Source organism: Apostichopus japonicus, chromosome 16 (genome assembly GCF_037975245.1).
Source record: "Apostichopus japonicus isolate 1M-3 chromosome 16, ASM3797524v1, whole genome shotgun sequence".
Taxonomy (NCBI): Eukaryota; Metazoa; Echinodermata; class Holothuroidea; order Aspidochirotida; family Stichopodidae; genus Apostichopus; species Apostichopus japonicus.
The window spans coordinates 18,996,111-19,009,934 of NC_092576.1; the positions used below are offsets into that span (position 1 = coordinate 18,996,111).

At 35.7% G+C, this 13,824-nt stretch overlaps 2 protein-coding genes across 4 annotated transcripts in view; one reads left to right on the forward strand and one right to left on the reverse strand.

Moving 5' to 3' along the window:
• LOC139982753 (uncharacterized) overlaps positions 1 to 13,824 on the reverse strand; it is a 162,779-nt gene that overhangs the window by 100,603 nt on the left and 48,352 nt on the right. The gene's annotated exons all lie outside the window — the stretch shown is intronic.
• The window catches only part of LOC139982742 (uncharacterized), a 101,970-nt gene that overhangs the window by 3,401 nt on the left and 84,745 nt on the right, over positions 1 to 13,824 (forward strand). For 2 of the 3 annotated variants that reach the window (XM_071995819.1, XM_071995817.1), the window contains exons 1-3: positions 600 to 753; positions 10,458 to 10,537; positions 13,199 to 13,462. In XM_071995819.1, the coding sequence (XP_071851920.1) occupies positions 10,486 to 10,537; positions 13,199 to 13,462 (316 nt within the window). In that variant the 5' untranslated portion in view covers positions 600 to 753; positions 10,458 to 10,485. Of the gene's footprint in view, positions 1 to 599; positions 754 to 10,457; positions 10,538 to 13,198; positions 13,463 to 13,824 lie in introns of those variants that run through there. The other variant, XM_071995818.1, reaches the window with a different exon arrangement.

A 13,824-nucleotide genomic window follows, 5' to 3' on the forward strand; every position in this document is an offset into this window, starting at 1 on the left:
TAGGAATGCTATTGCGATGGCATTTTCAACTAAGAGTGTAAAATATTCTACTTTTCCATGTTAATATTGCATGATATCATTACAACTGGAATAAGTTTAGCTATATCAATGAAAAATTGTACTTTTAAGGTATGCCCTATGTATGCCCTGTTATGAGGTAGACGTAATTTCAAATACCCCCAAGCCCACACCACCCCCCACCCCACCCCAATAGCTGAATACAAAAATGGATTACTGACAAGTATTTCTGTCCTTTAAAATCTCTATGAGAAAACAAATAGTCTCTGAAAGTGTTACAGACTCGAGGGTTTCTCTAAAGACATTTAATATTTCATGTTTAAGATGGATGGCTATAATTCCATACAGAGTACTCTAATGGAAACGTCAATTGAGGTGATTCATTTAACACTTTACAAACACATTGTTTAACTTACAACGTGTAAAATAGAAAATGAAACCGAATTTAATCACTTTATAAATTGTTTGGATTTTTCCAACAAAGGAAAACCGTGCTATTGACCTCACATTATGTTTATATTGTATGTTATGTATATCTATATATATCGCGTGAGCATTCTATAACTGTTTAAGGGCAATGTCTCTTTCGGGTTTGCGCTCTTCACTAAGCTATATGCTGCATCATGACTTACACTAACGTTAAAGCTGCCGGCAGGATGCCATAGTGATTATTATACACCACGGAGACGTCTTTTACTTTGTTTTTTAAGAAGATTGGATCAGGAGAATTGAAGTGTACGTACAAACTAAGTTACTTATGACTTCATGTATAGGCCCAGTCATAATTAAATATCAGCTCAATCCGATGAGCGCAACGTTGTGCATACTATATGTTTGCCTACATGTAGGTCATAGAATTAAGCTCGTTATAGTAGAATTTTATCTATCTCTCTATTGTTACAAACCAGTCTAGTGGGCTACAACTCATTTGGTTTTATTTTACAGTAATATCATTGCGATAAAGTTGTTAACATTACGACTTGTCGATTAACTCAGGCACATAGATTTGTTCACACTTCGTCACTTGCATAAGTTGGCCTATGTCAATTGTTAGGATTGTTTGGGGGGGGGGGGGAGGGGAAAGTAGCTACTTGCGATCTCAATTTTGCATGGGTGTTATTTTGTTTAAAAATATTTATTTATCGTTACTTTATGGTGGTGTTAAAAACTGTGTATCAAGTAGGTTCCCTTTTGCCAGTCTTAAGTTTGACCTCATTCAAGGAGAGCCGCAGAGAGGGGACTATCTTGTAATTTTACTGGTGAGAGGGAGCAAATAATGAAGATAAGACGTCGTATTTATAGTGGTTATGGACACTACAATACTGCCTTGAAAATAAATAAATTATATATATACTCTTAAATAGAACATAATCTGAGGAAGTAAAGCCCATTACAAAAATAAGGTAGAATGCATTTGAAGTCCACTAGTACTGGTTCTTATCAAAATCATTACGCATGTGTTTGACAAAATCCCTTAGTACATAAGCTTTGTGCAATATCGTGAAGCGTATAGCGTATGTATATGGGATATGTACGTGATCTAACACTGTATTTTCATACCCACACTTAAACGTCTGTTTTAGGGTTTCACTCGAGTTCCGTGACTGCGCACTAAAGAAACCGCTGTGGAATAAGGAAGTGCATCTCGAAAGTACCATTGTAGCCTTTAGACTAAGGCTGTATGCATGCAATGTGACGTAACGGTTATTTACGAATACAAAAGAGAAAATAGTGGCAAATAAAATGTTGTTTTACTTAGTCTGTTTTACAACCATACAAACTTGTACAGAAATTTGAAATTAGGGACGAAAGTAAACTGGTTCTGCTGAAAATTTCAGATGTCACTTGTAAATATGCACACCAACTTGAGAAGTTTCATCTTTTGTATAGCACTATATTAAACGGTTGTATGACTAATGGAGATGCATCCACTGCTTTCCTGAGCTTAAAGTTAATGGCAGCCATTTGTGCTCGAATAACAAAAAGTGTTGAAGTTCTTGTTTCGGTCTTCAATGTTTCCCTGAGCCATGTAATTATGTACTATTTGTATTAGACTGAAAATGTCTTCTTATTTTCCCTTGAATCATCAACCTTTTAGTGTAAACATTTCTCTGGTCTGTCGAGACTGTATAGTTTCAATGTCAGTCTCGTTCTCTCTACAATTGTCTTTTTAAATCACGTGAGACACGACTTTACCATGGATAAAAAGCCATTTCACACTTCCTACACAGTTCAAACATATGCAAAATTAAGTTAATAGGATGTAGCTCACCGCGTCACTTATTTTATATCTTTATATGTATGGTACAGCTAGGACTAGGGCTTCACTGTGTAAATCGGGGAGGGGGGCGTTTTGATCTCAGTCCTCATTTAATACAACCGTTGCTACCGTATATTATATACTTATTGTTGAACATAGTCAATTACGACAATAAGTAAGGTTGTTCTGTGTTTCCTAAACGCATATATCCCCAAACTTCAAAGTTACTTCTATTAAATATAACAAATAACAACTTGTACAAATAACTAACTTTGAAACTTTTCCTACGATAATTTCCCTAGCTTATTATGTGATAAGGCACTACCTGTAATAGTGAACATCGTTTTTTATGTATTCGTATCGGTGTACATTTATAATGGAATCACACAACGTGTGTTATGTAATAAATGTATATTTCGATTTCCAATATATACGTGTAATAAGCTGTAGTTTATAGCACACAAGTCTGAGCCCATTGCATCCGATGTACAATATGCCACGCCACGACTGAATGAAAAACTATAACATAATTTATATGCGATTGTCTCAGTGACCCTGGGCGATGAATTCCAGTGCTTGTTTGTTTATCTAATCGATTTAGAAATAATACTTAAATGAAATTTGTGTTCGCTACCGTCACACATCATTGGTTTTGGCAAACTACACACACGATGAAGTAATCGGTCGTGGTTAGCATGATTTTATTAGCATTCTCGGTTCTCAAAAGTGTTTATCTAACAATATATACTAAAAGAGGAAGTTCAAATAACTATGACGGGAGAGCTGAAGATTGAATTTAATCAGTGTTAGTCTTTAAAGACAAATTTTTAAAGTTAACATTTCTGAAAAACCTATATTTTCTCGTCGTCTGCTATTGAAGCTTGTTATACATATAACAGAACTATGTACTGGATTACTAAAACAGATGTATAGTTGTTAATTTACTGTAATCATCGACCGAACGATTATAATGGACGAAAAATTGGTAGGAGATATACGCGTTGTGTGAAAGCTGTCTTAAACATAAACTGTATGATGATTTAATACTGCCATCATACATTGATGTTTAATTCGCTAAACAACGCAACACACGTTAAGTACCATTGACACTTCAAAAAGTAGTTAGTCGATGCTAGATGTTGTGTATGGCTGCAACTTTCATACAATCTGCCAGTATTGGTACCGCAACAAGTTACATAATACCGTACGCTTGACTAGATTTCGGCAATGTGAGCAGTTACACTGCAAGTAATTCGAAATTATGAATCATCCAAACAAAGAGAACATTGTTATCCTTATTGTAATTTGAAAACATTTGGACTCTTACTTAGAAATGTTTACTTACTAGTGTATATTTGGAGATTTTTTATATGTTGTCTTGATTTTCTTAAGCTGTTCTCTTGTTCACACCGAAATATATTCTGAAATGTTTTAAATTAAGTTCACTCTGCTATATGGTACAATTTTCTCAGATCGTGCAATTGCGAAAACAATGAACATCAAATTGTCTCCCAACCTCACAGCAAATATAGTCCGGCCGGACGAAATGTCCTGGGTACAAAATTTCCGCAAATTGTTCATATTATATTTTGTCCCGCATACAATGTTGGTAATTCGACAATCAAAAGGCGGCTAAGCTCATGATATCAAATATTAAAGCAGATGCATACATAATGATATGTTACAGGAAATAAATGAGAAGTTGTGCGATGCTACAAAACAAAAAAATAGAATGTTAAAAAAAAAATGTTGTGATTGCTGCTATTTTATCCTCCGTATACCTTGAAAGTTGTATTCGGCCACTACATTGCGTTCAAAGTCATCTTTACAGATTAAGGGATCGCATATACCCAACTGTTTGCCCGAACCGAGGTCGGTACGGGATAGGGCAGGTAACAGCTACCACAAAAAATGATAATTGCAGAAGTAAAATATTACGAACTTAATGGAGTTCAAACTTCATTGTAGCTGTATTTCCTCGACCCAAAGTGGGTAAGATTAGGCAATTTTGGTAGCCTAATTATACTTTAGAGCTCTACGAGAGTTGCCTAGCCAAATATTTAATTTCATCCGTACGTAAAGCTTATTAAAGGACGGGAACCGAAAGTGTTTTTCAAGTTACATCCTAAACGATATCGGCAATATTGTATACAACACTCAGGCCCATACATATACTTTTGAGTGCAAGGGGGGGGGGGGTAGCAAGTGATCAATTTGTGTCCTAGGGAGGGGTCTTGTTAAGTCAGTGACCTGTATATGATGTTCTCCAACAATTTTTTGTTTGCTAATATCAACCCTGAGGTGGCTGGAAGATACTTCCCTGACCTTAAAGAGGTCGTCACTGCCAAGCCCATTCACTACGGGCGGCCGGACACCTGTTTCTTGACTTTCATGGTTACTTTATTGTTTACTTTTTTACACTTCCTTATTTTTCTCACTCAACCGTCGAGTCAAGGTTTTTTCTCTCAGAAAGGTAGAGGGGCCTACCCCCACCATCTGCCCTCTAAAGTCAGTTGTGATGGCCATGCGGGAAGCAAAACATAATTTGTATAGACAAATGGCATTTGGACCCAGGCAATTCCAGTGATAAAGGTTCATTGTTTCTAACTATGACATTGTTCTTAATGGACAAAAAGTGATTCAAGTTAGAACAGATATATGAATAAGGGGTCAGGGTCTGCATCCCCATACAAAAATGGCACGGTGTATTTTCCTAACAATAGCAATGCTTTTCGAAAAGGGCAGCAATACTTGTATTCTATCAACAATGTCAGTCTCTACCTCCCCACCCAACAAACACCTCATCTGATTCATGTATCATCAATTTACAGCCAATACAATAAGTTTGTTTGGAAGCACGATATCCTCTTCAAAAGAGCTGCAATCATGAAAGAAACAAACACGAAGCCAATAAAGGAGGAACGAATAAAACAAATAGGACAGAGCAGGTTGTAATATGCTATATTTTTGTTGTCTTATCATGTTTCGCACACTTTAAATACACCGTTCTTGTTGGAATAAGTTTGTTCCAAGAAAGTTAATGAAGTAAACATGAAATTGGATGGTAGTCAAACATAATATTCTGAATCTATATCAGACTTAACAAGAGTGAAAAAAATATTATGCATGGGATAATTCATGAGGAAATTTAAGTGGAATGAATGATGACTCTCCCTTTGTAGCTCTGAGGCAACCTAAGATAATCTATGCTTTCTAGAACATCCTTCAAGCAAGGAGGTGTTACTTAATTATAATGAGATACTAATGTCATTCTTCTTCAAACAATGTGCACTTGAAACTCTCATAATCCACATGAAGAACATCCTCTTTAGAGTTTGGTAAAGACCTCAATAAAACCATGCAGAATTTTCCTATAGAATTCCTCCCTTTAACTGCTTTCCACACCCGGGTAATCTTTAAACAGTAGGATTACCTATATAATGCTTTCACATACACTTAATCGTTATATGTTACAATACCTGCATCTTAACGCGACCTTGCACCAACAACATTGAAGAGAAAAATCACATCTACCCAGTGTCTAACAGCTTTTATCAGAGGATATTCTGACAAATTACATCAGTGAAGGTACGTTTCTGTATTGCCATTAACCTCCTCTTTCTAAGGCTGGGCATATCAAGATTATCATAAAAGTCCTCGTGTAAGATACAATGAGGTAAACAAAACACGAAAAATGTTTGCAGAAAGAACACTTTTTCAACTACGGCAAGGCTGATATCAATTTATCATAGAGCTTCCTCTAGAATAGCACACTGAAATCAAAATATATTAACATTCAGGTTAAAATCAGGTTAAAATCAAATATTTGCATACTCAAAGAGTTAACCTCCATGAGTTAGTTAGCTTGTTTTCCAACTTCAGACTTCGTGTGCTGTAGAAGTAAGAACATGATCAGTCCAACATCCCTGTTGATTCCTTTGAAAGCAAAAATATGTCAATTTTGCATAGGTAACAAAAGGGGATATGAATCTTACATTTCATGATCATTGGAATCACAAAATGACGGTTTTGAATTTTGTAAAGTACATTTTTTTCAATGTCACTCTTATGTTTAAAATTATTTTTATTGAAAAAAATGTGAATACAGATGGTGGCACAAACAAAGACTTAAAGGTAACAATGCCACGTTGTTAGGTTAAACCTCAATATCTCGCGCTGGTTGTAGTTGAGTTATTTTTGACAGAAAAACCATTTGATGTTCCGTGTAGTAATCGTTTATGATAGTGCAAAGCATGTACATGTATGTTTCAAAATTTTTAATTTACTTTTTTTTTACAAAAATGTGATAAAAATCGAATATTAACATAGCTAATATCACTATCGTTGATGTTGTCAGATGCCCCTATAAAACATTTCAATTATATGTAATGAAGAATTGAAATATGTTTCTGAATTCATATTCCCTACTCTTGTTAAGACCCTAGAATGTACAGCCTAGTGCACCATTCTTTTTCACAAAGATATTTTCTCGTATCTATTTGCTGCACTTCTCAGAGAACGCCTGCAGCAACGCTTCACATTTATACTAGGGTCTTGCAAATTTCTCCCAAGCTATTTTATGTTTTCCTTTGATTTTTGGTAGATTTGTTTCGGAAAAGCGGAGTTGCCAATCAGGTTTGCCAATTGCGCCCACTTCCCCCAAAAAAATTATTCAAGCCCTGCCTCCCGCAGTGAATAATCCCTTGATTGGTTGTACACTGTGAGACGGTCGCTATTTAAAGTGGAAGAAACATGGTCTCACATGACACGCGATTGTATAACAATAATATGAATCAAGATTCTGTGGTTTGCATAAGTTCCCGCCCTCTTTGGTGAAATGTCCAAGACGTTTGTATCGGACAGATCCTCGGGCATGTAAAATAGAGTAGGGAAGCACATTCGTGGTAGGCAGACACGGACTCTGTGGCATGTACAGTTTGCACGCGAGAAAAAGATTATTACAGACGACTTGGCCAAAACTTATTCCAAATAGAGTCGGTATATTAAAGTATGAGATAGTGTTAATGAACGGTATTACCATATAACCGAATTGTTATTATTTAAACAATATGATCAGTTTTACTTTCCCGTTGCAAATATTATCAAGAACGTAAAAATGTCGATTCTGCATAATTTATCGTGTAAAGTGGATACATTGGATTGTGTTTGGCGGCTCATGCGTAGTGGATCATGTATAGGGGATCGCATATGATGTATCCTACATGTTGGATCATGTAACGGGGATCGTATTTAGTTAATAATTAGGTGATAAATAAGAGGGGAACCGGTCTTAAATTTGATTTGAGACCAATGATGACGTCATCGAGGAGGCTGAGCGGACCGAGGCGATAGCACAGATCACAAATGTTAGAAAACGGCATTTTTTCGCTAATTTTTGCTGATCTGTATTTAATTCTCCTTATGCCTCTCTTGATCTTTTCCCTGAATGACGTAATACTCACCTCATGTAAAACAGCATTTTCTTCCGACGAACATTAAGAGTAAAAAAAATACGAATGAAGCAGTATCGTTTGGTCTTAAATTTTGATAGTTTAATCAATTCAAACACAAAAAATGGAGGGAATTGAAAATTAAATAAGAACAATTAAAAAATGAACACATTTTTAAAGATAACATTTTAAAACTTATTTTTGACCTACCAGGTCAAATTGTGCAATAAACAGATGCTGAGTTGTGTGTGGTCTGGAAAGTCCGTATACGCTACAACAGTTAGGCTAGCAACGTTGCCTGTTGCTAACATTCCGTTCAAATAACGGTTACTGGGCCTGAGAATGAGCAGTTTTTGAAGAGGTTCCGAGCCCCATTGTATGATTGTTCGACAGGTATGGACTTGTAGTAACCGCAGTGTTATTGTGAGTCTGAAAGATCGCTAGGCCTAGTCCCTGGTCAGTCATATCGTTACTGCTAGAAGTAGTAGTAGGCCTAGTGCTTACGTTATTACTAGGCTTAGCGACAAGGTTTCTTCTGTTATAGTGCCAGCATTGGACGCTTTACGCTTCGGTTCTTCGTTAAAGCACCTCGATAAAGTTGCTGACATTAACTCTTGCTCAAAATTAAGCTCAAAATTAATCCATAAGTCGTTCATGTTACTCGAAGTATTTAGCTAGATGATTTAAGAAGTAAGTACAGTGTGTATTGAGACTCGGTGTGTGAGAAAACATATACGGTACTACTGCTGTAACTAATTGCAAGTAGGCTATATATAGTGTACAGTATTCTTTTGCAATTTGAAACATTTATTTGCCAATAAACATATTTGCATATACTCATGGCGATGTACACCATGTCTTCATTTCTTCTAATTATGACTTCATGATTGCCACGGCAACAAACCAGTGTTTGTCTAACATTTCGATCCTGAAGCAATTCACCTCTCTATACACTCGACCAGTCTCGAATCACATTCGAGACTGGTCCAGTATACAGAAAGTTGGTTTAGGCATTTATGAATGTATATTAGATCATATGTAGTGGATCATGTATATTGGATCCTGCATATCGGATCCTACACAGTGATCTGTGCATAGTGGACCATGTATATTAAATCGTGTAAAGTGGTTCATTTAGAAAATCCAGCATATTGATCCTAAACAGTAGATTACGCATAGTGCATCATGTAAAGTGAATCATACATAGTTGATCCTGTATATCGAATATTGAATATTGGATCGTACATAGTGAATCCTTTATAGGGAATTGTAAATAGGCAGATTCTACCAACCCTGAACTATATTTTGGTTATATATCTACCAACCCCAAACGATGTGTTATATCAATTGACACAAACCTGGATTAAAATGCTCCTAATGGAAGATATTTAAGATTAATCACATTAAAACATGTTAAAGAATTAACTTATATATCCAACATCATCAGAGTAAATAAAGTACGATTAATTGCATCACATAATATTTATTCGTGAAATAATGAAACTTACGAACGAAATTTTAGAGTGAGGTATGTTCTTCACAAATTATGGAATACTTTCATTTGCCAGAAGTTTTACCATACAGTCAACAACATTGTAAAATTAACCACCCCATTTCATCCCACCTATGCAGCAGTAGCTCAAACATCTGCTCCAAGTATGTTCAATGTATGGAAGTTTTCATTGGAATATGCGTTCAACCTTGCGTATTGGATTGGAGCCGTTCCAGTTTCACATATAGCAGTAGGCCTATTCAATACATTAAAACATGGTTAATTTATAGTAGTGCATATATTCCAATGAAACAGGGATTAAAGAACTTTACGTAACAGCTCATTGGATACATCCAAAGTTTAAGAAAACTTTGGTCTAAGATGAATTGACTTTGGTCTTACCTATAATATGCAACACTAGTAGAGTCACACCCGTGGAAACACATGTAAAGCAGAGACATAATGAACTTAGTTGATTTAGTTATTTAGTTCATAGTATTTTAAAGATAATTTAACCCATTCGTGACACATGCAATACTGAGGCAGAAACAATTCGAAGCTTCTCTTCCAGAGCTTGATTTATATATCTTGCGATAGTAACAGTGATTCTAAATGAACGGAATATTCATCGTTTGCATCATCAGTGATGACTGGTTTCAGGAATTCACTACTTACATCAAAAGCTTTTTGGTAACAACAATTCTCAACAAAACTGACCATAATTTAGGCTGATATGTAAAGAATTTATGCTTTTAAAATTATGATCTTGGAGATGGAATCGTGGAATATGAAACCGTGGTTTCTCTCTGGACCGGTTATTGGTGCAATTGGATCAATCGGCTAGTAAAATCTATTAATTTTACAATAAACTTATCATTAAACATATGATGTTACTACTGTGCTATGAACCTTTTGTTTCGTCCACAAAATCAAAGTAAAGATAACGGTGTGTTCAAGCTGCACCAGATTACAATTAATGACCTTAAGTTGAGTGAATTACATTTTTCCCTGCTAGGTTTGACATTTTCATAGTGGATCTGACTGACTCAAAAATAGCATAATATCGCAATCGTGATTGTCATTATCATTTAATGATTATCATCATTTAATCTTCATAGCCACCGCTAACAACAATACGTCACCACCATTAACATTAACAACAACATTATTAATGTATTAATATGCTAATTTGTCAAAATTTTATTTGTTCGATAGTTTATTTCTTTTTATTTTTCAGACAAGATAAGAAGACAAAACCAAACAGAATGGCTAATGCATCTCCCGCTACGGAAAAGTTATCGGAGAACACCAAAATGAGTAAGTTCTTTCTACTCTCTGATGAATAAATTGTATTTGATTAGCTTCATTCACGAATCCGATTAGCTTCATCCCCGAATCCGTAGTGAACTGACACATTTAAATTGTTTTTTTTTTGTTAGTTTAATCGCTGCCTATTAGGTGGATGGCATACTGTAGTTCGTTGGTCTCAGTTGCAACGCATGCAATGGTAACAGTAAATCTATTTCAACAGCAATTCTCGGGGTCACCCATGGTGAGGTGATCGACGGACCAGAACTCCATATCTTGAGAAGGGCTAAAACGCCCACTGTCTGTATATGCGGATGTTTATGCGTTAACATTTGCACTTTTTTTTATCCAAAACTCCTTCAACACGGCTAAGTTGAAATTGATATAAAGGTGCACAACGATGAGAAGCTGTGTCTTGCAGACCCCAAACGAAAGTCTAAAAATGAAGATATTACTACTAGTGGCTTTACTGAATTAATATGCAGTATTTTTAACCGTTGTCAAGATCGAGGGTGTGAGGGACAAATTAACCTTTTTTTATTGAGTAATACTGCGACAAATAGATGGTGGGGACTTGTGTCTCACTGACTCTCAAAGCGAAAAAATAAGGTGATTTTGCAGTCTCACAAATAGGAAATATTTAAAAGAAGCAAACAGGGACATTCCCTGCCACAGCTTCATTGGAAAGCATTTCACAAATTTGTTTGGCATGCCATGGTAACTGGGTTAAAAACTAACTAATTTTAGTAATGTTGTTTACACAAGATATTTTCTTTAGTTTTACGATTACTCTCAAACATCCCTGTAACTGTATAATTTCTCATGCGAAATACTTGATATACCAACAGAAAACTCTAGGCCGTATTCCTAAGGTTGTTGATTACCTTTTCAAATTGAAGTCCTACTTACAAATTGAAAACAAAAAACTTCGTAAGAGAAAGGCTATCCTCCGATATCTTTTCAGGAATTAAAAGCTATTTTTAGTCAGAAGGTTTTCATTTTCAGTTAGCGTCATGAAAAGAAACAATATTAGGCAATGATTGAGTTGTATTTTAATACTGAATAAATCACTATTTGTATAAAATTTAATAAAGAAATGGGAAAAAAAAAATATGTTAATGTAAATAGAAATGCTGTGTATATCATAAACCAAATGGTACCTATGGGACCTTCGTCAGCAATACATGACAGTCAATGAAAAGTACAAAATGTAACACAATGAAAGTATGACGCTAGATAAGTGTATGTTGCATGGATGGAATTAGAACCAAATAAACTATGACTATACAGGAAGCGGATTAAGAAGCAAAGAACGGATTACATATGCTTGTAGAGCTGATAGTTGTTAAGGGGTCCCAAGTCGTTGTTGAAGCCTGTGATGCGAGATTTAATGCAAAAGATCCAATCGTTTTCTTTACGTTTACGTTCAGTTGTGGATTTGAAAATCAAGGCAATTTAAATACAGTTTAGGTTTTGGAGAGAATAACTATGAAGAAAGACATGTTCGAAAACGGGGTATCTTGCAAAATTATCACAAATACATTTTTGGGGGGTTATTAAATCGTAAGCGTAACCGGGAGTCTGGTTCCCCTACATTATTGCCCTCTTTACAAAGTACACAGTAGAATATGTAAAAAACAATATTAGAATCACAAGAGAGGGAAGGGGGTCTTAGACTATAGTCAACATTTGGAATTTTAACCTCGGTTAACCTATATGGCATCGAGGTTTACCGCAACAGAAATTGCCCGCGGATGTGGAAACTGAGTAAGGGAGTCTGAAGGAAGTGAGTAGAAATGTAAGGTTGGGGGGTTGACGAAATAATAGCATGCGATTCTCCTAAAGACTGATTGTCTTGGAATACAGCAAATACCTGTTCATCAATGTATCTATAATAATGTGATGGCCTTAGAGAAAAAGTGCATAGCATTTCCTGTTCCAATTTGTGCATAAATATGATGGCTTAAGTAGGTGCCATATTAGTGTCCATATCGGTAACATTGACTTAGAGATAATATTTCCCATTAAAAGAGAAATAATTATTACTTAATATGAGACGTAAAATAGGACCAAGATTATCAGCCAAGATTATCAGCTAAACTGGGGTTGGTGGACTACTTACGGAGACAATTTTGGCAAGCGATAATTCCCTCATTATGAAGGATACTGATATACAAAGAGGATATGCTCATATGTACAAGCAAAGAATTAATCGGTTACGCCTGCATATTATTAAGGATTCCAAAAAAAAAATGTGTAGTGTCTTGTATATAAGAACGAATATGGTTTAATACAGGAATGGGTATGGAGTATGTGTGTCCTGAAAGATGCTCGATAAGAGTACCAATTCCTCAAATAATAGGTCGGCAGGGAGGGAATAGATTGAGTGCCATGGCTAGCTTACAATTGTCTGCAGGGCGGATTTTCTCAGGGTCAGAAGGGGTCACTCCGCATGGTGCTGGTTGAGCGTCGGCTATCAATTTAGGAAGTTTGTGGACTCTACACAAAGTGTAGAATGTTCCGGAGATGTTCTACTACTTTGGTCGCTACATGTCCCTGTACCGACTGAAATAACTCGTCGATTTTGGGGTGGAAAAATCTGGAGTGAAGACGAATTGTCCAATCATAGTCAGTCAATACCATTCATATGTCGTAAAATTATCTTTACAGATTTTGGCAGGTTTAAGGTACGACTGGCCGAGCTCCTCACAACTGATATCATACTCAGTCTTGCAACGTTCTTCATGTTTCCTCCTGCTAAAATTGACGAGATACGACATACGAAAAACAGTCCCGGGCAACTTATGGTCTCCTTAATGGAAGAAAGGGGTCAAATAAAGCCTAATGACATCTCACCATTGTTAACTGCTCTTGATAAATTGGAACTTTATGGTTTACTAAGCACCCTGCATCGCATTTTCCCTGGATCCGAAGGTAAGGTGTAGTGCGATATATATCTGACTAGGGACTGACACATGAACGACCAAACACATGACGGAATACGATGCCTCCATACAGGGTAGAACGTCGGCTAGTCTGTTAATATTGTTAAAACTCCGTTAATGTGTTAACAAATAAATATTACTCATTATTACCGAGTCACTGTTAGACACAAGAGAAACAAAACCACTCATATGAATATCACAACAGTTAAGTTCATAACCTTGAAATTAAATTGACATACGTATATATATATATATATATATATATATATATATATATATATATATATATATATATATATATATATATATATATATATATATATATATATATATATATATATATATATATAT